Here is a 22,252-nt window from a genome sequence, read left to right as displayed (position 1 = left end):
AAGGCAAAGTTCCCGAGTTCGAATCTCTGTCCGGCACACAGTTTTAATCTGCCAGGAAGTTTCACTTCTATATTACTTATGCACCCACGTAACTCTCCATAATTTGTTCTGAATATTCTAATCTTTGCGGACCTTTAAATTTTCTATACTCTAATGCCTACTTCCAGGACAATTTACTGGCGCCAAACCTTCTTTTCTCGCAGCTTGCATTGCTTAAAGACGAAAACATGTAATTCTTTTCGGCTATAGCTTTTGGGTGGCACAGCACAGTTGAAAAACTATAAAATTTTACATTGATTCACTGTTCCGTCGGTCCTTGGTAGAATATTTTGTACATAATGAAACGCACACAGCACTGGTGCAATATTCTACAATATTTATTATTTATTACCTGAATCGTTTTTCGGCTGTTACGTCATCGTCAGGTACAAAGACAAGTATGTGGTCCAGCGAAATTTTGTTGGGTCAAAGATTTTAAACTAGAGCATGTACAGAGTATCTTCATTTCCAGAGATGAAAATGTTAATGTTAGAACAGGAATTAAACCAGAGACGTTATTTCAGTGTAAATGCGAAGTAAGATTATTTGACTAATATAAAATAGGCGACACATTAACAATAGAAAAATTACAACATTAGAAAAACAATTGAAGAATAGGCTTTGGTGACAATTCCAAAGATATGGCTGAACAAATTAATCTTGTATTTAATAGATCATAAATTACAAACAGAGGAGAGATAATAGTGTGAGTCTTACAGCTGTGATTATACAAAGTAAATTTATTTAACACAACAAGAGAAATTATATTAACTGAAATAAAGGAAGTGGCGATGTTAGGAAGAGGGGTAATTTACAACATGGGCTGTATGGGATTATGGGCAGTATTTGCAGTTAGAAGTTGTGAGTAGAGGAACTGTTTCTAGTCATTCAGTACAACGCTTGGGCTGATCCACATGTGTTTCTTAATTTCCATAATTTCTAGACGGTTCATCTCTATTTGTGGATGTGGTGTAATACTTAATGTTTCACCTTGTAACTATGGCCTTCTTTAAGCAGGCGGTCTGCAAAAGTAGAGTCTCCTTTTCTCAGTTTCCAGCTTTTGCAGTGTTCTGCCCTGCCAGATAGACCTATATAGAATTTGCCACAATTACAAGTAATTTTATATATTCAACTCTTTTCCAAAGCTGGGGTGCTGTATTTCCCATTGTGCAAAAAGTGTCGAACAGTGTTGTGCACATAAAATGATGTTTTTATATTCCTGGATTTAAGCTTTCTTGTTACATCCAGTGAGACATTTCCGAGGTATGGAATAGTGCATCATTTATTGCATTCTTGAGTTGATGAGTTAAGAGCGTTATAATATCTCATCTGTTTATAATTTATGATCTATTAAAGACAAGATTATTTTGTTCAGTCACATCTTTGGGTATATCACCAAAGCTTATTGTTCAATTTTGTTCTTGTATGTACGACTGTTGTAATTTGTCTATAGTTCATTCGTTAAAGTGTTACATATTTTATCTTAGTTAAATAATATTACTTCGCATTTACACTGAAATAACCTCACTTGTTTTATTCCTGTTCTAACATCAACATTTTCATCTCTGGAAATGAAGACACTCTGTACCTGCATTAATTTAAAATCTTTGACACAACAAAATTTCGCTGCACCACAAATCTCTCTTTGTAGGTGATGATGGCGTAACAGCCGAAAACTGGTTCGTGTAGCAAATAATAACTAATGTAGAATATTACACCATTGCTGTGTCAGTTTCAGTCATAATATAAAATTTTATGTTAGTAAGAAAAAAACTACAGTTCCTAGAAATGATTACCTAAATACTCACTACTGGCTTTGATTGCAAACTAGTTACTTGCAGTTGAGGTGATATTGTGCTGCAACATAGCAGCAGCAGCATCCAGTATTCTCTTGACGGAGCAAATGGCAGTATTTCCGATCAAAAATCACTTAAAACACTGACATCCCATCAATTCTTGAAAGTAGTTGCAGTTAGTCTGAACTACTGCAAGGTCAGACACGCACGCAAGGGTATCTAGGACAAAGTCCCTTCAGAAAGTTGGGTGGTGAATGTTTATCTACACGTAGTAGCTATGCTGCTCGTGCCGATCCTCTGACTCTACTTGCGTCCTGCTGATGTGAATTTATAGGTCAGAAATGGTCCATTTCCTGCAAAACGCGTTCGGTTTGGAGAGATTCATATCATACAGTTTTCTGGGAGTAACATGTAGAGATATGAGTAGGAACGACCACATTGGCTCAGCTCTAGGTAAAGCAGCTGAGGGGTAACGACAGGTTATGATTCTTCGGTAGGACAGAAACAGCAGTTTGTCTACAGAAGAGATTGCTTAGAAACACTCTCGAGAGCGCTGATAAAATAAGGCAAATAACAGTTCACACAGAGGCGTTAAAGCACTCTTCTCATGCTGCTTGTGTGAATGGTATTGGCAGAAACAATATGTGGTCCATAAAAAGTACTTTGCCACGCATTTCGCAGTGATTTGCAAAGCATAGATGTAGATATCAAGACTGTATACCAGTTAGATTGCGTTCCAAGTATGCTGATGAAATAGCTCCATATTTAACATTCATATAGAACTGCTCGCTCGACGAATGATTCGTACCAGAGGACTGCAAAATTGTATAGGTCACATCAGTCGCCAACAAAGGAAGTAAAAGCAGTCCGCAGAATGACAGACACTTATCAATGACATCAATCTGCAGTACGATTTTGGAACAAATACTGTGTAACATCAATATGAAATATCTCGAAGACAACGGATCCAGAAAATATTGTTCTAGTAAATCTAAAATGCTCCTTTATTTACACGAAGAAGTAATGAATGCTATTGACAGAGTATCTCAGGTTGATTCCATATTTCTAGATTTCCAGAAGGCTTTCGCTACCGTTCCTCCTAGGTTGCTTCTACTCCAATTGGGCGCCTATGAAGTAACGTCTCAATTGCACGGCTGCATTCATTATCTCCGGTCACAAAGGTCTCAGTTCGTAGTAACTGAAGGGAAGTCTTCCAATGAAACAGTAATGCTGTCTGGTGTTCCACAAGGAAGCGTTGTAGGTCCTCTGCTGTTTCTAATCTATGTACACTATTTGGGAGAGAATCTGAACAGCCCTCTTATATTGTTTACAGATGATGCAGTCGTTTATCATTTAATAAAGTCATCAGGAAATCAATAAGAATCACAAAATGTTTTCAACAAGATATCTGTATAGTGCGGAAAGTGGCAATTGACCCTGAACAACAGATGCGTGAAGTCGCCTATATGAGTACTAAAAAGAATAAGTTAAATTACTTTTTTACACGATAAACAATACAAATTTAAAAGTTGCAGATTCAGCTAAATAGGTAGGGATTACAATTACGAAGAACTTAAATTGCAACCATCACACAGAAAATGTTTTGAGCAAGGGGAACCAAAGACTGCATTTTACTTACAAGACGCAACAAATCTATTACAGAGACTGCGTACACTATGCTTATCCGTGCTCTTATGGAGTATTGCTGCGCGGTAAAGCATCCTTAGCAGGTAGGGTTGACGGACGCCGTCGATAAAAGTTCAAAGAAGGGCAGTTCGTTTCGTATTATCGAAGTTGGGGAGAGAGTGTCATCGCGTGACCCGGGGTAGCAATCATTAAAACAAGGCGCTTTTCTTTGTGGCGAGATCTTTTCACGAAAATTCAGCCACTAACTTTCTCTTTCGAATGCGATCATAATTTATTGACTCCTATCTACACAGAGAGAAACGACCATCTTACTAAAATAGGACAAATCGCAGTTCGCTCTGGAAGATTTAGGTGTTCATTTTTCCTACGTACCACTCGAGAGTGGAGCGGTCGCGAAATAGTCTGAAAGTAATTCTGTGTAGCCCCTGCCAAGCATTTGCAGAGTATTCATATGGCTGTAGATATGAGTAGAGACCAGTGAGCAAAGATTCAGATAACAGTTGTAGACAAATTGAGCAAACGGAGGGCGTGTACGCACTTGCGTTCACATTTCTATCCACTTACGTAACACTTGGCGTCGGCAAAGCTAAACGAATTAAATTATCAAATCGCGACTTTCCGAGCAACATTACTACAGACGCCAAAATACATGTTATAAACGAAGACATTTTGAAAAGAAACCGAGTGCACAGCGGTAGATTTCAATTCCTTTTGAGCAAATGTGCAGTACTTGATGAAATGCCGAGCCTTAAGCCGCGTGAAACATAAGCGCATGGCGAATTCGTGTTCTGACTTCAGCTTTTGGTGGACTCCGTTGTTGTACAGCGTGCACTCACCCCTGGGAGCCATTGCGTTGTTGTTTGTGGCGCGGAAAAAAAAAAAAAAACCGAGGGACAGTGCTTTCGTCGCGCACACTTGCCCGATTTGGCAGCAGCAGAACTCTGCCTTATTCCCCAAGATTAAAATAGCCTTGAAGGGGACGAGGTAGTCAGCTATCCAAGGGATTCATTATACCGAGGTACAGCAGCTGAATACACTTCTAAAAGACAACAATTTTCAAACGCTTTCCAGTTACTGTGCAGGAGAATCACAATATCTTTCGGTCTGACGTGCAGATGCCAATGGACTGTTATTAGTTTGGTTGACAACTTACAAGAAAGCTATTGCTTCGTTTTCAACAGTTAAGAAATGGGTGGATGAGCTCAAATTTCCCGTGTTCTCTTGAAGATAGACCACGCGAAGAACGTACCAAAATTGCAATTATGGACGAAAACAACGAGAAAGCGTTCAGCACCTAAGATGCCTGCCGTGATAAGCTAAACGCTTCCCTCCTCTGCAAGTCTTCGATTCACCACTGCGGATATTAAAATTTTATAAATCACTATAAGCCGTTCCATTTGTCGGAGCACAAACAAAATGTAAAGAAGAAAGATTAGGGTTTAAAGTCTCGTTGAAGGCTCTGAGCACTATGCGACTTAACTTCTGAGGTCATCAGTCGCCTAGAACTTAGAACTAATTAAACCTAACTAACCTAAGGACATCACACACATCCATGCCCGAGGCAGGATTCGAACCTGCGACCGTAGCAGTCCCGCGGTTCCGGACTGAGCGCCTAGAACCGCTAGACCACCGCGGCCGGCATCTCGTTGATGATAACTTCATTACACACGGAGCATAAACTCGAATTGGGAAAGCTTGATGAAGGAAATCGGCCATGTCCTTTTCAAAGCAACCTTGAGCGATTTATGGAAACCGTCGAAAACATAGGTCTGGATAGCTGGACGGGGATTTGAACCGCCATTCTCCCGAATGGAAGTCCAGTGTGTTGCCACCGCATCGCCTCGCTCGGTACGGAGCGCTAACGGTAGGCTACATCCGGCCTGAATTGTTTTGGTCGACTGTCTGTCAATAATTGCTGGATGTAAAAGGCTTCAGATAAAGATTTATTTCTTTCCGCGCACTGACACACATAAATTTTTCTGTTTATTTACGTTTAAGGCATTGCCACGATTAGAAATTTCGTATCCGACTTTGATATTGTATCTTAGATTATCTACTTGCCATCACAAACATAACCAAATTTCGCCATACCTGACGCTTTCTTTGTGACGAACGGTGATGATCGACCTTCATTTATTGTAAATATCGCGTACAAACAGTGAAATTTACAGGAACTTAAAGTCAACAAATCGCGAAGCTAACACGCTATCTCACAACTACAAATGACTGATTAATTGCGTTTTTGCGCTCAAAGATGAAGTTTTCAAAGCGTTGCCTGGTAGACAGAAGGCAACTAATGACTCGCTGTATGACGTAACTCACCACGGAAGAGAACAGAAAAAGTCAAACTATAAGAAAAAACCGCGCTAATGACGAGTCATCCCTGCAACTCTTTTGAGGATAAAGAAGGCAGCGTTTACATTAAGGAGGGCTAAACAAACGTCATACTGTTTTCTGCAGCCACGGATCAATCGGGAGAAGATCTTAAATACACAATGACAGCCCGAGCACTGATGGTAAAATCAACTATGTTGTTAGGTTGCATCACGTTCCTCTTCAGATTTCTTCTTCACCATAAACCTGTGGACTTTCCTGCTCGGATCTTCATCGGGATCTCCTGGTGTCCATGGCTAGCTGAACGCAGACGGAAACTAGTGTCGCCTTCACTTACAAAACGGAGTCATTCCGTGCTTTTCTGACGAAGCGGAGGTACTGAGTGAAACTTTTCCTGGTGCTATTGGTGGGCCTTTGTCATTGGTTAACCAGAAATGACAAGAAGAGAAATAGTGGGAAAATATTACAAAGACGACATTTTTCAGTCAGGCCAAAATACGAGGTGCATTCAAGTTCTAAGGCCGCCGACTTTTTTTCTCCGGACTGGAAAGAGATAGAAACATGCGAATTGTTTTAAAATGAGGACGCGTTCATTGTCAATACGTCCCAGAGATGGCAGCACCGCACGGCAGATGGAATTTTACCGCCAGCGGCGAGAATGAGAACTGTTTTAAATACTTAAAATGGCGACGTTTTCCTTACTTGAACAGCGTGCAATCATTCGTTTTCTGAATTTGCGTGGTGTGAAACCAATTCAAATTCATCGACAGTTGAAAGAGACATGTGGTGATGGAGTTATGGATGTGTCGAAAGTGCGTTCGTGGGTGCGACAGTTTAATGAAGGCAGAACATCGTGTGACAACAAACCAAAACAATCTCGGGCTTGCACAAGCCGGTCTGACGAAATGATCGAGAAAGTGGAGAGAATTGCTTTGGGGTATCGCCGAATGACTGTTGAACAGATCGCCTCCAGAGTTGGCATTTCTGTGGGTTCTGTGCACACAATCCTGCATGACGACCTGAAAATGCGAAAAGTGTCATCCAGGTGGGTGCCACGAATGGTGACGGACGACCACACGGCTGCCCATGTGGCATGTTGCCGAGCAATGTTGACGCGCAACGACAGCACGAATGGGACTTCCTTTTCGTCGGTTGTAACAATGGATGAGACGTGGATGCCATTTTTCAATCCAGAAACAAAGCGCCAGTCAGCTCAATGGAAGCACACAGATTCACCGCCACCAAAAAAATTTTGGGTAACCGCCAGTGCTGAAAAAATGATGGTGTCCATGTTCTGGGACAGCGAGGGCGTAATCCTTACCCATTGCGTTCCAAAGGGCACTACGGTAACAGGTGCATCCTACGAAAACGTTTTGAAGAACAAATTCCTTCCTGCACTGCAACAAAAACGTCCGGGAAGGGCTGCGCGTGTGCTGTTTCACCGAGACAACGCACCCGCACATCGAGCTAACGTTACGCAACAGTTTCTTCGTGATAACAACTTTGAAGTGATTCCTCATGCTCCCTATTCACCTGACCTGGCTCCTAGTGACTTTTGGCTTTTTCCAACAATGAAAGACACTCTCCGTGGCCGCAGATTCACCAGCCGTGGTGCTATTGCCTCAGCGATTTTCCAGTGGTCAAAACAGACTCATAAAGAAGCCTTCGCCGCTGCCATGGAATCATGGCGTCAGCGTTGTGAAAAATGTGTACGTCTGCAGGGCGATTACGTCGAGAAGTAACGCCAGTTTCATCGATTTCGGGTGAGTAGTTAATTAGAAAAAAAAATCGGAGGCCTTAGAACTTGAATGCACCTCGTAGAAACGTCTCATGCTAAACGGGCGCGACTGATCACAGTCTGGAAGTCTGTGAAGTGACGTGTGGCTGTTGCAAAAAGTATAGAGGCGAAACTGGGAGAACCAGAAAAGAACGGGTTAAAGTGAACGAACGCCACATGCGTATAAAATAAAGTGTGACATCCTGCGGTAGCGGAACATCGAGAGAAATACGATCAGGATATAGATTTCAACGACGTAGGAGTATTACACAAAGATTGCAAGATTTATAGAGGGAAAGTTCGAAGGCGGTTAATAACTCCAAGAACGAAAGCTATTTAAATAGAGTTGACGGATGAGGTCTTCCTCTTTGGTGGCATCACGTCGTCAAGGAAGTGAACACTGAGTTACAGTGTGTGGGGAATTCATGCAGTTCGCGGAAAACCACTTCTGGGTGCAGTAAGACGTTTTTCAGAGAAGCGCGGGAAAGATCCATTGTATAAGTGAACGCGATACTGGCCTTCAGCAGTGATCTGCTAACCGGCGACACCAGGAGATCCTGAAATAGATCCCAATAAAGGTGCCGAAACGTCAGTTGTAAAGAAGAAATTTGATGAGGAACTTTACCTGGCTTAACTACCTAGAAGATTTTACATTTAGTGGCAACAGTCAAGGAAGCCAGCAAACTTGTATAGTCCGAGTTGTTCCGAATTAATGTGAATCAAATTTATTAATTCAGTTTCTTATTAGGAGAGATGGATCTGAACTTGAAGAAAAACGTACAACTCGAACCGGAATCACGCAGTCCAGTTTGTCTTGCCTTCAGTTGTCCAATATCCAGTCAGCAACAACATCGTTTGAACCAAAATATAGCAGCAATGCAACAAATATAAGGCAAAATCAACAAAACACGCAAGGCACTGAAGTTGCGCGCCATCAAATGGCTTGGATCTGTCTGGGGCCCATGTGACATTTATTTATTTATGCTCCCTTCACTACAGTAATTTAGGGAAACACTGGGATATGTTGGGAGTTACGTGAATCTGTAAGAATGCGTAACACTCATGTCCTAGATGCACTCAGTAATTGTTTTTGTACAAGTACAGAACATCCACTTCTGCTATTATCGGAAAAGATATACATAAACACGTTTCTTGTAGTGGCCATTTTCGCAGCAGCTATATATAAATTGCAGTTTTTTCAAAGAAAAAGGCATTTACTTTGAAAAAACAGCAATTTGTATACATAAACAATACGTTCCAAGCAAAAGAACCATACTTTTTCTGATTACTTTACAGATGACAAGTTGATCACAGAGGCATTTAGACAGTCGTATTTTCCTCGCTCTGTTTGCGAGCGGAACAGGAAGGGGAAAGACTAGTAGTGGTGGAACGTGCCCTCAGCCACGCACCGCATGGCTTGCGGAGTATGTATGTCGATATAACTTTGCTCAGCCGAACCGTTAAACCGATGCAGCATCACATGAACAATCAGGACAAAATATTTCCCCATATTATGGTTTTTGACCGAACAGAGAGAGCCAAACGAAAAGTATGTATAATACTTTACAGAATTAAAAACGAACACTTTCGCGTAGCTGTCTAAATACATATGGGTAAATAATAATATGTTGGTTGCCCAGAAAGTAATGCACCGCATTTTTTTTTTCTCTGCCGGCAACAATTCTAAGCTGCAGGACAATTTGAAAGTGGCGTCTGTAGATGATGTACGTCACAAGCAACGTGCTGTCATTGAATTTCTCACAACAGAGAAAGAAACTGAGAGGAATATTCACAAACGCATGAGCAAAGTCTACGGAGCATCTGCTGTCGGCAGAAGTACAGTTGCCGGCCAGAGTGGTCGTGCGGTTATAGGCGCTGCAGTCTGGAGCCGAGCGACCTCTACGGTCGCAGGTTCGAATCCTGCCTCGGGCATGGATGTGTGTGATGTCCTTAGGTTAGTTAGGTTTAATTAGTTCTAAGTTCTAGGCGACTGATGACCTCAGAAGTTAAGTCGCATAGTGCTCAGAGCCATTTGAGCCAGATGTACAGTTAGTCGCTGGGCACGGAGGGTGAGGTCATCAGAAGGTGGTTCGGCGGAGCTGCAAGATTTGCAGCGGTCGAAGAGACCATCCACGGCTGTCACACCCGACACACCTGACGTAGCCTTGCGCCATTAAAGGGTGCCATTCCTTGAAGACATTTTGAGGAAGATGAGGAAGTGAGTCACTCAGTGAAGCACCGGCTCCGCCACGAGGACAAGGATTGGTACCAACAGGGCACACACGCCGTTGTTTCGCCTGGAGAAAGGCCATAGAACAGGATGGAGATTACGTGCAAAAATAGAGTGTGTAGATAAAACACCGTTCTTTCGTGTGTATAATTCTCACTATTTCAATAAAGAACTATGGGAAAAAAATGCCGCGCATTACGAGGTGCATTCAAGTTCTAAGGCCTCCGATTTTTTTTCTCCGGACTGGAAAGAGATAGAAACATGCGCATTGTTTTAAAATGAGGCCGCGTTCATTGTCAATACGTCCCAGAGATGGCAGCACCGTACGGCAGATGGAATTTTACCGCCAGCGGCGAGAATGAGAACTGTTTTAAATACTTAAAATGGCGACGTTTTACTTACTTGAACAGCGTGCAAACATTCGTTTTCTGAATTTGCGTGGTGTGAAACCAATTCAAATTCATTGACAGTTGAAGGAGACATGTGGTGATGGAGTTATGGATGTTTCGAAAGTGCGTTCGTGGGTGCGACAGTTTAATGAAGGCAGAACATCGTGTGACAACAAACCGAAACAACCTCGGGCTCTCACAAGCCGGTCTGACAATATGATCAAGAAAGTGGAGAGAATTGTTTTGGGGGATCGCCGAATGACTGTTGAACAGATCGCCTCAAGAGTTGGTATTTCTGTGGGTTCTGTGCACACAATCCTGCATGACGACCTGAAAATGCGAAAAGTGTCATCCAGGTGGGTGCCACGAATGCTGACAAATGACCACACGGCTGCCCATGTGGCATGTTGCCGAGCAATGTTGACGCGCAACAACAGCATGAATGGGACATTCTTTTCGTCACGAAAAAAATTTCGGGTAACCGCCAGTGCTGAAAAAATGATGGTGTCCATGTTCTGAGACAGCGAGGGCGTAATGCTTACCCACTGCGTTCCAAAGGGCACTACGGTAACAGGTGCATCCTACGAAAATGTTTTGAAGAACAAATTCCTTCCTGCACTGCAACAAAAACGTCCGGGAAGGGCTGCGCGTGTGCTGTTTCGCACCCGCACATCGAGCTAAAGTTACGCAACAGTTTCTTCGTGATAACAACTTTGAAGTGATTCCTCATGCTCCCTACTCACCTGACCTGGCTCCTAGTGACTTTTGGCTTTTTCCAACAATGAAAGACACTCTCCGTGGGCGCACATTCACCAGCCGTGCTGCTATTGCCTCAGCGATTTTCCAGTGGTCAAAACAGACTACTAAAGAAGCCTTCGCCGCTGCCATGGAATCATGGCGTCAGCGTTGTGAAAAATGTGTACGTCTGCAGGGCGAATACGTCGAGAAGTAATGCCAGTTTCATCGATTTCGGGTGAGTAGTTAATTAGAAAAAAAATCGGAGGCCTTAGAACTTGAATGCACCTCGTACTTTCCGGGCAATCGTCGTAAAAAGGAAACACTGCATTTTACAGAAGGCTGAGTTTATAAAAAAACTAAATTTAATTCATAGAAACTGAGGTTCATTGCGGGGGGGCGGGGGGGGGGGGGGAGTTCTTTAAGAACCAAATTTAGTTCGTAAACACCATGGTTCATGGGGAAGTATAGAGAGACATTTTTCCAGCAGCATATGTGTAACGGCTAATGACGCTGATGATGAACGTCATACAGTCTCCCTGATACTAAGTACAGCCAGAGAGCTCTAATAAAGAGTGGGTACTCAGGGAATCTTTTGAAGACAACAGTGCTTAACACAGGGAAATCCACCCAATCTGTTAATGTTGGCTCTCAAAGAAAGCATTTCGGCATAGGGAATGCCTCAGAACACAACGAGCAACGTTTCGACTGATAATTATGCCCCTCCTACGGTTGTCTCCCGTGTCAAAATTTGTATAAAATAACTCATCTAATTAAAAGTCGGCTCCAATAGTTCACTGCTGAGAATACTCAATCCGACTTGTAAAAAACAAATTACAGGCAAGAGCTGCAAACTGCTAGAGCACCTGCTCGGCACACAGTGTCATTCTGTCCCGAGAATAGAAACAGGTGAATTCTACGGCGGTAACTTACTGGCTAGAAAGTAGATTCCTAAACAGAACGGAAACTGAAAGAATTTTAGAGTTTCACGTCTTTCTGTGGTTCAGGTTGTAAGAAACTGAGCACTTGCGCAGTTGAATAGAGACAGGGAAATTACATAATCCTCGTCCAATATCTCATCTCAGATGGCTGAAATGAATTGACGGAAACCTGAGTCTGGGGGGCTCGTCGGTGTATCAATCTGCTGCTGTCAATACAAGTATCTCTTAAAGGTGCTCGAGTATACAACAGAACAGCTGTTCGCTATTTAGAAAGATTGGTCTTCAGTTTCCCGTCGATGACTAATCGTTAGAGAGTGAAGACAAGCTCACATTGGGGAAGACTAACAAAGATGGTTGGCCGTCTACTCGTCAGTGGAACCATCCGAGCTTTTGTCTTAAGTCATTTAGGAGAACGCGGAAAATGTAAAGCTGGATAGTCGGTTAGATATTTGCAACAACATCCTCCCGACTCAAGGGGTGGGTAGTGCAGGCGCTTGTGCTGTGATCAAATACGTCTGAATGGCGTACGAGGTGCATTCAAGTTCTAAGGCCTCCGATTTTTTATCTAATTAACTACTCACCCGAAATCGATGAAACTGGCGTTACTTCTGGACGTAATCGCACTGCAGACGTACACATTTTTCACAACGCTGACGCCATGATTCCATGGCAGCGGCGAAGGCTTCTTTATGAGTCTGTTTTGACCACTGGAAAATCGCTGAGGCAATAGCAGCACGGCTGGTGAATTTGCGGCCACGGAGAGTGTCTTTCATTGTTGGAAAAAGCCAAAATTCACTAGGAGCCAGGTCAGGTGAGTAGGGAGCATGAGGAATCACTTCAAAGTTGTTATCACGAAGATACTGTTGCGTAACGTTAGCTCGATGTGCGGGTGCGTTGTCTTGGTGAAACAGCACACGCGCAGCCCTTCCCGGACGTTTTTGTTGCAGTGCAGGAAGGAATTTGTTCTTCAAAACATTTTCGTAGGATGCACCTGTTACCGTAGTGCCCTTTGGAACGCAATGGGTAAAGATTACGCCCTCGCTGTCCCAGAACATGGACACCACCATTTTTTCAGGACTGGCGGTTACCCGAAATTTTTTTGGTGGCGGTGTATCTGTGTGCTTCCATTGAGCTGACTGGCGCTTTGTTTCTGGATTGAAAAATGGCATCCACGTCTCATCCATTGTCACAACTGACGAAAAGAAAGTCCCATTCGTGCTGTCGTTGCGTGTCAACATTGCTCGGCAACATGCCACACGAGCAGCCGTGTGGTCGTCCGTCAGCATTCGTGGCACCCACCTGGATGACACTTTTCGCATTTTCAGGTCGTCATGCAGGATTGTGTGCACAGAAGCCACAGAAATGCCAACTCTGGAGGCGATCTGTTCTACAGTCATTTGGCGATCCCCCAAAACAATTCTCTCCACTTTCTCGATCATGTCGTCAGACCGGCTTGTGCGAGCCCGAGGTTGTTTCGGTTTGTTGTCACACGATGTTCTGCCTTCATTAAACTGTCGCACCCACGAACGCACTTTCGACACATCCATAACTCCATCACCACATGTCTCCTTCAACTGTCGATGAATTTCAATTGGTTTCACACCACGCAAATTCAGAAAACGATTGATTGCACGATGTTCAAGTAAGGGAAACGTCGCCATTTTAAGTATTTAAAACAGTTCTCATTCTCGCCGCTGGCGGTAATATTCCATCTGCCGTACGGTGCTGCCATCTCTGGGACGTGTTGACAATGAACGCGGCCTCATTTTAAAACAATGCGCATGTTTCTATCTCTTTCCAGTCTGGAGAAAAAAAATCGGCGGCCTTAGAACTTGAATGCACCTCGTAACAGACCACCTGTACGCGAAGAATCACGAATCGCAACAGATGCGGGTGCCCTGGTGCTGGAATACCGGCACTTCAAAATCGAGGCGATAGCTGGGAAAGTGAAACTTAGTCGTCGATCGAACTTCCTTCACGACATTTCGAACATGAGGAAGGTTGCCGCGCGCTAGGTTCTGCGGCTGCTCACATACTGCTCTCTCTCTCTCTCTCTCTTCCAACACACACCCATGACACACGCTGCTTCTTTGTGCTGTCTAATTTTGCCTGACATTCCCCTTTTCTCCTGACATGGCGTCCAGAGACTTATACTTCTTTCCTCAGACGAAGAGACAATTGCGAGGCAGGTATTTGGAAAATGACGACGAAATTATTTTGGAACTGGAACGTTTCCTCAGCAGCCAGAGCGTAAAACACTACAACCAAGGTCTCCGTCAAGTCATCCATCGCTGGGAAAAAATGTGTCAGATTGGAAGGTGAATATGCAGAAGAAGGACCGACTCAACCGTTAAGTTTCATGTCAGGGCTGGATTTTTTTAGAAGAGATAATTAAAACTTCGTGACTACCTTTCGTGTCTACAACACGAAGCATGTAAGGTGAAAGACGACTCACGAGTGGCGATGAGAACATCTCTCGTAATCTGTCAGCCAGTAAGCTGCCCTACCGTCGCCCCGTCACGCCGGAAGCCCTTTACACAGGCCAGTCCGCTATCCATCAATATTTGACGTTTGGAATCGACGCCGTTTAAACTTCGATTCACACTTGATGGAACGAAATGACCTCAAAACATTCCACACAGCGTTACAAATCGCGGTATTCACACAGCTCTATAGCAGAATGGAACAGGTCGTCAACGTTAAGGTTTCTCAGGAAGAAACTTGCGACGTCATCGTCAGTGGGGGGAACCGTTCATCGGAAGTTCACCTCTTCTTGCGGCGCTCATACGCGTTACAGGAGTATTTAATACTTTCGCGTCTCCTTAGCCTTTGACGTAGAGTTCACTTTGTCTCGATGACACTCTGCAAATCTTCACGATAGTTTGGATGTTTTTCTGTGAATGTTTCTCCACAAAACGAGTCAGATATCTGACAGCGAAACTGATTTAGGTTCTGCAGCACCTCAGAAAGGAAAAAGCCTGCACTGACCATAAATAAGCAGAAAATCCTTTTTTGTTTTTATTGGTCTTATCCCGTACTGTTACTTGATTAGAAAGTTAACTGGCTTTGGCAATGTTAGAGGGTGGCCGGATGCCCTACGTGCCTGCAAGTTCGGCAGTACCCTGGGCGTCACCCGGGCACCTCAGTTGAGCACGTTACGAATGTACCGGTCTGGAACCTCGGCATGCATTCTAATTTCGGGCTGCTCCAGCGCCAAAAGAAAGGCAAACACCAACTGAATGGTTTCGAAGGAGTTGCCTAACGCCAAGGAGCTACAACAGCCACCGCACATAACGTGTATGGTTTCAGACAGATACAATATTGGCCATTAAAATTGCTACACCGAGAAGAAATGCAGATGATAAACGGGTATTCATTGGACAGATATATTATGCTAGAACTGACATGTGATTACATTTTCACGCAATTTGGGTGCATAGATCCTGAGAAATCAGCACCCAGAACAACCACCTCTGGCCGTAATAACGGCCTTGATACGCCCGGGCATTGAGTCAAACAAGGCTTGGATGGCGTGTACAGGTACAGCTGCCAATGCAGCTTCAACACGATACCACAGTTCATCAACAATAGTAACTGGCGTATTGTGACGAGCCAGTTGCTCGGCCACCATTGACCAGATGTTTTCAATTGGTGAGAGATCTGGATGCGTTGGCCAGGGCAGCAGTCGAACATATTCTGTATCCAGAAAGGCCTGTACAGCACCTGCAACATGCGGTCGTGCATTATCCTGCTGAAATGTAGGGTTTCGCAGGGATCGAATGAAGGGTAGAGCCACGTGTCGTAACACATCTGAAATGTAACGTCCACTGTTCAAAGTGCCGTCAATGCGAACGAGAGGTGACCGAGACGTGTAACCAATGGCACCCCATACCATCACGCCGGGTGATACGCCATCATGGCGATGACGAATACGCACATCCAATGTGCGTTCACCGCGATGTCGCCAAACACGGATGCGACCATCATGATGCTGTAAACAGAACCTGGATTCATCAGAAAAAATGACGTTTTGCCATTCGTGCACCCAGGTTCGTCGTTGAGTACACCATCGCAGGCGCTCCTGTCTGTGATGTAGCGTCAAGGGTAACCGCAGCCACGGTATCCGAGCTGCCGAGCTGATAGTCCATGCTGCTGCAAACGTCGTCGAACTGTTCGTGCAGACGGCTGTTGTCTTGCAAACGTCCCCATCTGTTGACTCAGGGATCGAGACGTGGCTGCACGATCCGTTACAGCCATGCGGATAAGATGCCTGTCATCTCGACTGCTATTGATACGAGGCCGTTGGGATCCAGCACAGCGTTCCGTATTACCCTCCTGAACGCACCAATTCCATATTCTGCTAACAGTCATTGGATCTCGACCAACGCGAGCAGCAACGTCGCGATACGATAAACCGCAATCGCGATAGGCTACAATCCGACCCCTATCAATGTCGGAAACGTGATGGTACGCATTTCTTCTCCTTAGACGAGGCATCACAACAACGTTTCACCAGGCAACGCCGGTCAACTGCTGTTTGTGTATGAGAAATCGGTTGGAAACTTTCCTCATGTCAGAACGTTGTAGGTGTCGCCACCGGCGCCAACCTTGTGTGAATGCATGAAAAGCTAATCTTTTGCATATCGCAGCATCTTCTTCCTGTCGGTTAAATTTCGTGTCTGTAGCACGCCATCTTCGTGGTGTAGCAATTTTAATGGCCAGTAGTGTACATCTGTAACGTGCGTAACTAAGCTGCATGATTGGAAACTAGGTTTTTTCTGAACTGCGGGGGCGGGCGGAGGTCGTAAGGAAACACTTTGCCGTTCTATTTACAAACATGTACATGGGTACCCTGCAAATCACATTTAACTGCCTGGAAGGGGTTCACCCGAACCACCTTCACAATTTTCTATTATTCCAATTTCGTGCAGCACGCGGAAAGAACGAACACCTATATCTTTCCGTACGAGCTCTGATTTCCCTTATTTTATCATGGTGATCGTTTCTCGCTATGCAGGTCGACGTCAACAATATACTCTCGCATTCGGAAGAGAAAGTTGGTTATTGCAATTTCGCGAGAAGATTCTGCGGCTACGAAAAACGCCTGTGGTTTAATGATGTCCAGCCAAATCCTGTCTTTTCTGTGACACTCTCTTCCATACTTCGCGATAATACAAAATTCGCTGCCGTTCTTCGAACTTTTTCGGTAGAGTCCGTCAGTCCTATCTGGTAAGGATTCGACAACGCGCAGCAGTATTCTAAAAGAGGGCGAACAAGCGTGGTGTAGGCAGTCTGCTTAGTAGGTCTGTTACATTTTCTAAGTGTCCTGCCAAAAAAACGCAGTCTCTGGTTAGCCTTCCCCACAACATTTTCTATGTGCTCCTTCCAATTTAAGTTGTCCGTAATTGTAATTTCTAAGTATTTTCTTGAATTTACGGCCTTTAGATTTGACTAATTTATTGTGTAACCGAAGTTTAACGAGTTCCTTTTAGCACTCATGTGGATCACCTCACACTTTTCGTTATTTAGGGTCTGTCGTCAATTTTCGCACCACACAGATATATTTTCTAAATCGTTTTGGAATTTGTTCCGTTCTTATGATGACGTAACTAGTCAATAAACGACAGCATCATCTGCTAACAACGTAAGACGGCTGCTCAGATTGTCTCGAAATTCGTTTACATAGGTAAGGAAGAGCAAAGGGTCTATTAAACTACCTTGAGAAACGCCAGAAATCACTTCTGTTTTACTCGATGACTTTCCGTCAATTACTATGAATTGTGACCTCTCTGACAGGAAATCACGAATGCAGTCACATAACTCAGACGATATTCCATAAGCACGCAATTTCACTACAAGCCGCTTGTACGGTACAGTGTGAAAAGTCCTCCGAAAATCAAGAAATACGGAATCAATTTATGATCCCTTGTCAATAGCACTCAACACTTCATGCGAATAAAGAGCTAGTTGTGTTTCACAAGAACGATGTTTTCTAAATGCGTGTTGATTGTGTGTCAATAGACCGTTTTCTTCGAGGTAATTCATAATGTTGGAACACAATATATGTTCCAAAATCCTGCTGCATATCGACGTTAACGATATGGGCCTGTAAAGTAATGGACTACTCCTACTACCTTTCTTGTATATTGGCGTGACCTGCGCAACTTCCAGTTTTTGGGTACGGATCTTTCGTCGAGCGAACGGTTGTATATGATTGTTAAGTAGGGAGCTAATGCATCAGCATACTCTGAAAGGAACCTAATTGGTATACGTCTGAACACTGCACTCCCGACCCCCCGCGATTACACCATAGGAGAGGGATGAAAATGCATAAGTATCCTATCAGTTGGAGAAGAGTTGAAGAGTCCGAGAGTGTCAGCAGTGTAAAGGCTGTCAAGAACTTCTGCCTGTTGCTCATCGCATTGCAAACTGACATTTTCGACCGCGAAATGTGTGGGAACCGACGCCTCAGGGAAGAGGGTGGTTTCACTAACGGCCTTTATGCAAACCCCTTAGGCCTATTCGTCCCGATTCTGAACTTAGGTGTGTCCGGAACGCTTCCCTCGGACACTAAGAAGAAAATCGCGTGATTGCAACGCTGGGAGTCGTCTTTATAACCTTCACCGCAGGGGCATCAAGGGAAGGGGTGAAATGTGGGTAAAAGGTTCAAATGGCTCTGAGCACTATGGGACTCAGCTGCTGTGATCATAAGTCCCCTAGAACTTAGAACCACTTAAACCTAACTAACCTAAGGACAGCACACAACACCCAGCCATCACGAGGCAGAGAAAATCCCTGACCCCGCCGGGAATCGAACCCGGGAACCCGGGCGTGGGAAGCGAGAACGCTACCGCACGACCACGAGATGCGGGCGTGGGTAAAAGGGGCTGTGACGACCTTCCCAACGTGTGACACGTCGATAGTGGCGTTGGGCAGAATTGTGGTGAAGTTTGGTGCCAATGTCACACCTTTAACCCAACTTACACCTCACACCAAATTCTGAGCCATGGATTTTTTTCGCATTTGTCGACACCTTTCTGATTGAAAAGTCTTCGTGCCCGAGGGTGACGTCGCAGGGTACCACACCTTTGCACCGTTAGAGTGGGAGGTAGCACGCACCTTCAGACTTACGCTCCGTAACGGTGGGAGTTATGGGGTTTCGAAAAAGTGATCCTTGAAGTATGTTGCGCGATGTAGCTCCTTAATTTAGATACTATACAGACAAGAAGAGAATAGAGGCTTTTGAAATGTGGTGCTACTGAAGAATGCTGAAGACTAGACTAATGAGCTACTGAATCGAACTGAGGAAAACAAAATTGATGGCACAACTTGTCTAGAAAAGGAATCGATTGTTGGGGAACATCCTGAGGCACGAAGAAATCGTTAGTTTGGTAATGGAGGGAAGTGTACGGGGTAAATATTGTACACTGAGAGTTAGGTATAAATGCAGTAAGCAGGTTTGAATGGCTGTATGTCCCAGGAGTTATTCGGAGATGAAGAAAATGGAAGAAGGAAAGAAGAAAAAGAGGAAAGGCCGCTGGACCTGATGGGATACCAGTTCGATTTTACACAGAGTACGAGAAGGAACTTGCCCCCCCCCCCCCCCCCCCTTCTTGCAGCGGTGTACTGTAGGTCTATAGAAGAGCGTAGCGTTCCAAACGATTGGAAAAGGGCACAGCTCATTCTCGTTTTCAAGAAGGGACGTCGAACAGATGCGCAGAACTATAGACGTATAAATCTAACGTCGATCAGTTGTAGAGTTTTTGAACACGTATCATGTTTGAGTAAAATGATTTTTCTGGACACTAGAAATCTACTCCGTAGGAATCAGCATAGGTTTCGAAAAAGACGATCGTGTGGAACCCAGCTCGCGCTATTCGTCCACGAGACTCAGGGGGCCATAGACACGGGTTCCCAGGTAGATGCCGTGTTTCTTGACTTCCGCAAGGCGTTCGATACAGTTCCCCACAGTCGTTTAATGGACAAAGTAAGAGCATATGGACTATCAGACCAATTGTGTGATTGGATTGAAGAGTTCCTAGATAACAGAAGGCAGCATGTCATTCTCAATGGAGAGAAGTCTTCCGAAGTAAGAGCGATTTCAGGTGTGCCGCAGGGGAGTGTCGTAGGACCGTTGCTATTAACAATATACATAAATGACCTTGTGGACAACATCGGAAGTTCACTGAGGCTTTTTGTGGGTGATGCTGTGGTATATAGAGATGTTATAACAATGGAAAATTATACTGAAATGCAGGAGGATCTCAAGCGAATTGACGAAGGGTGCAGGGAATGGCAATTGAATCTCAATGTAGACAAGTGTAATGTGCTGGGAATACATAGAAAGAAAGAACCCTTATCATTTAGCTACAATATAGCAGGTCAGCAACTGTAAGCAGTTAATTCCATAAATTATCTGGGAGTAGGCATTAGGAGTGATTTAAAATGGAATGATCATATGAAGTTGATCGTCGGTAAAGCAGATGCCAGACTGAGATTCATTGGAAGAATCCTAAGGAAATGCAATCCGAAAACAAAGGAAGTAGGTTACAGTACACTTGTTCGCCCACTGCTTGAATACTGCTCACCAGTGTGCGATCCGTACCAGGTAGGGTTGGTAGAAGAGATAGAGAAGATCCAACGGAGAGCAGCGCGCTTCGTTACAGGATCATTTAGTGATCGCGAAAGCGTTACGGAGATGATAGATAAACTCCAGTGGAAGACTCTGCAAGAGAGACGCTCAGTAGCTCGGTACGGGCTTTCGTTGAAATTTCGAGAACATACCTTCACCGAGGAGTCAAGCAGTATATTGCTGCATTCTACATATATCTCGCGAGGAGTCCACGAGGATAAAATCGGAGAGATTAGAGCCCGCAGAGAGGCATACCGACAATCTTTCCTTCCACGAACAATAGGAGACTGGAATAGAAGGGACAACCGATAGAGGTACTCAAAGTACGCTCCGCCACATACCGTCAGGTGGGTAGCGGAGTATGGGTGTAGATGTAGATGATTGGGTTTGACGTCCCATCGACATAGAGGTAGTTAGAGACGGAGAACAAGCTCTAACTGTGTCAAAGATGGGGAAGGAAATCGGTGGTGTCCTTTCACAGGAGCCAGCCCAGCATTTGGCTGCAGGTATAGTGACGTGGAAAGCTGCATCTAACCAGTATTCGGACTGAAGGTCACAACAGCTACAACAGTAACAACAACAAAATTCAGATGTATTGTATTACGGATGATATTTCATAACCGCTCTTTCACCACTCGGTGTGACGTCCTGTTGACGCTCCGTTCCGTTACCGTCGGCCCTACTGCAGAGGGAAAGCCAACTTACTTGCAGTCGGTTCCAGGAGACCTCGTCTGACCTCCACGCCATGACTGTTCGCCTGCCGGATGTGGACGTGACCGACTGGCTGTGGGCGCCCCCGTGTAGCTGGCTCGCCGCACGCCGCTATTTCGGTAGCGGCCGCCCGTGACACACTGCCTGCGCTCAGTCGTCATCCGCCGCACGGCAGCACGACACGCCAAACAAGTGACGCCAGCCGGGCAAGAGGCCGCGAGGGCGTCCACTCGACAACCCGTCACAACAGAGCATCTCCGGCTCTTGCAGCCCTGACCACTGTGTAGTCATATAGAGCTTCGTGCGCACTTTAGCAGGCAGCTGATGTCACACGGAAGTATTGATCTGTGTTTGCGACCAACGTAAACTCCTTAGTGTAGGTTTCGATACGGTACTTTAATGCAGTAACTTCCTGCTTTCAGCTGACGTGGGAACTACGAAGCATACTACGCTCTGATTGGCTACTGTCGTACGGCTTATGCGCTAAACTTGAATACTATTTATTAATTAAACAAGACGTCAAATATGAATTTGCAAAAGGTTAAAAAGTCTCTTTTCGACCGAGCGAGGTGGCGCAGTGGCTAGCACACTGGACTCGTATTCGGGAGGACGACGGTTCAATCCCGCGTCCGGCCATCCTGATTTAGGTTTTCCGTGATTTCCCTAAATCGCTCCAGGCAAATGCCAGGATGGTTCCTTTGAAAGGGCACGGCCGACTTCCTTCCCCGTCCTACCCTAATCCGATGAGACCGATGACCTCGCTGTCTGGTCTCAACCCCCAAACATCCCAACCCTCTCTTTTCGATGAATTCATTACAACGTTCTTATTAAAATCAATTACCTAGAAGAACTAAACTCCGTCCGAACAGGCGAAGAAGGCCCAAAGGTACCGACCGGCCGTCGTGTCGTCCTCACCCCACAGGCGTCAATGGAAGCGGATTCGGAGGAGCATGTGGTCAGCACACCTCTCTCCCGGCCGTATGTCAGTTTACGAGAGCGGAGCAGCTACTTCTCAATCAAG

General features: G+C 44.7%; 1 protein-coding gene across 1 annotated transcript in view; it reads right to left on the bottom strand.

The window, feature by feature from the left end:
• LOC126176046 (CD151 antigen-like) overlaps nucleotides 1–21,380 on the bottom strand; it is a 116,696-nt gene extending 95,316 nt beyond the window's left edge. The window contains exon 1 of the mRNA XM_049923177.1: nucleotides 21,226–21,380. Within this exon, the coding sequence (XP_049779134.1) occupies nucleotides 21,226–21,267 (42 nt within the window). The 5' untranslated portion in view covers nucleotides 21,268–21,380. The remainder of the gene's footprint in view (nucleotides 1–21,225) is intronic.
• Between the last annotated feature and the right edge of the window lie 872 nt (nucleotides 21,381–22,252).

Source organism: Schistocerca cancellata, chromosome 3 (genome assembly GCF_023864275.1).
Source record: "Schistocerca cancellata isolate TAMUIC-IGC-003103 chromosome 3, iqSchCanc2.1, whole genome shotgun sequence".
NCBI classification, from domain to species: domain Eukaryota; kingdom Metazoa; phylum Arthropoda; class Insecta; order Orthoptera; family Acrididae; genus Schistocerca; species Schistocerca cancellata.
The sequence above is the reverse complement of the archived record's forward strand: the minus strand, read 5'-3'. Positions and strand labels throughout refer to the sequence as shown.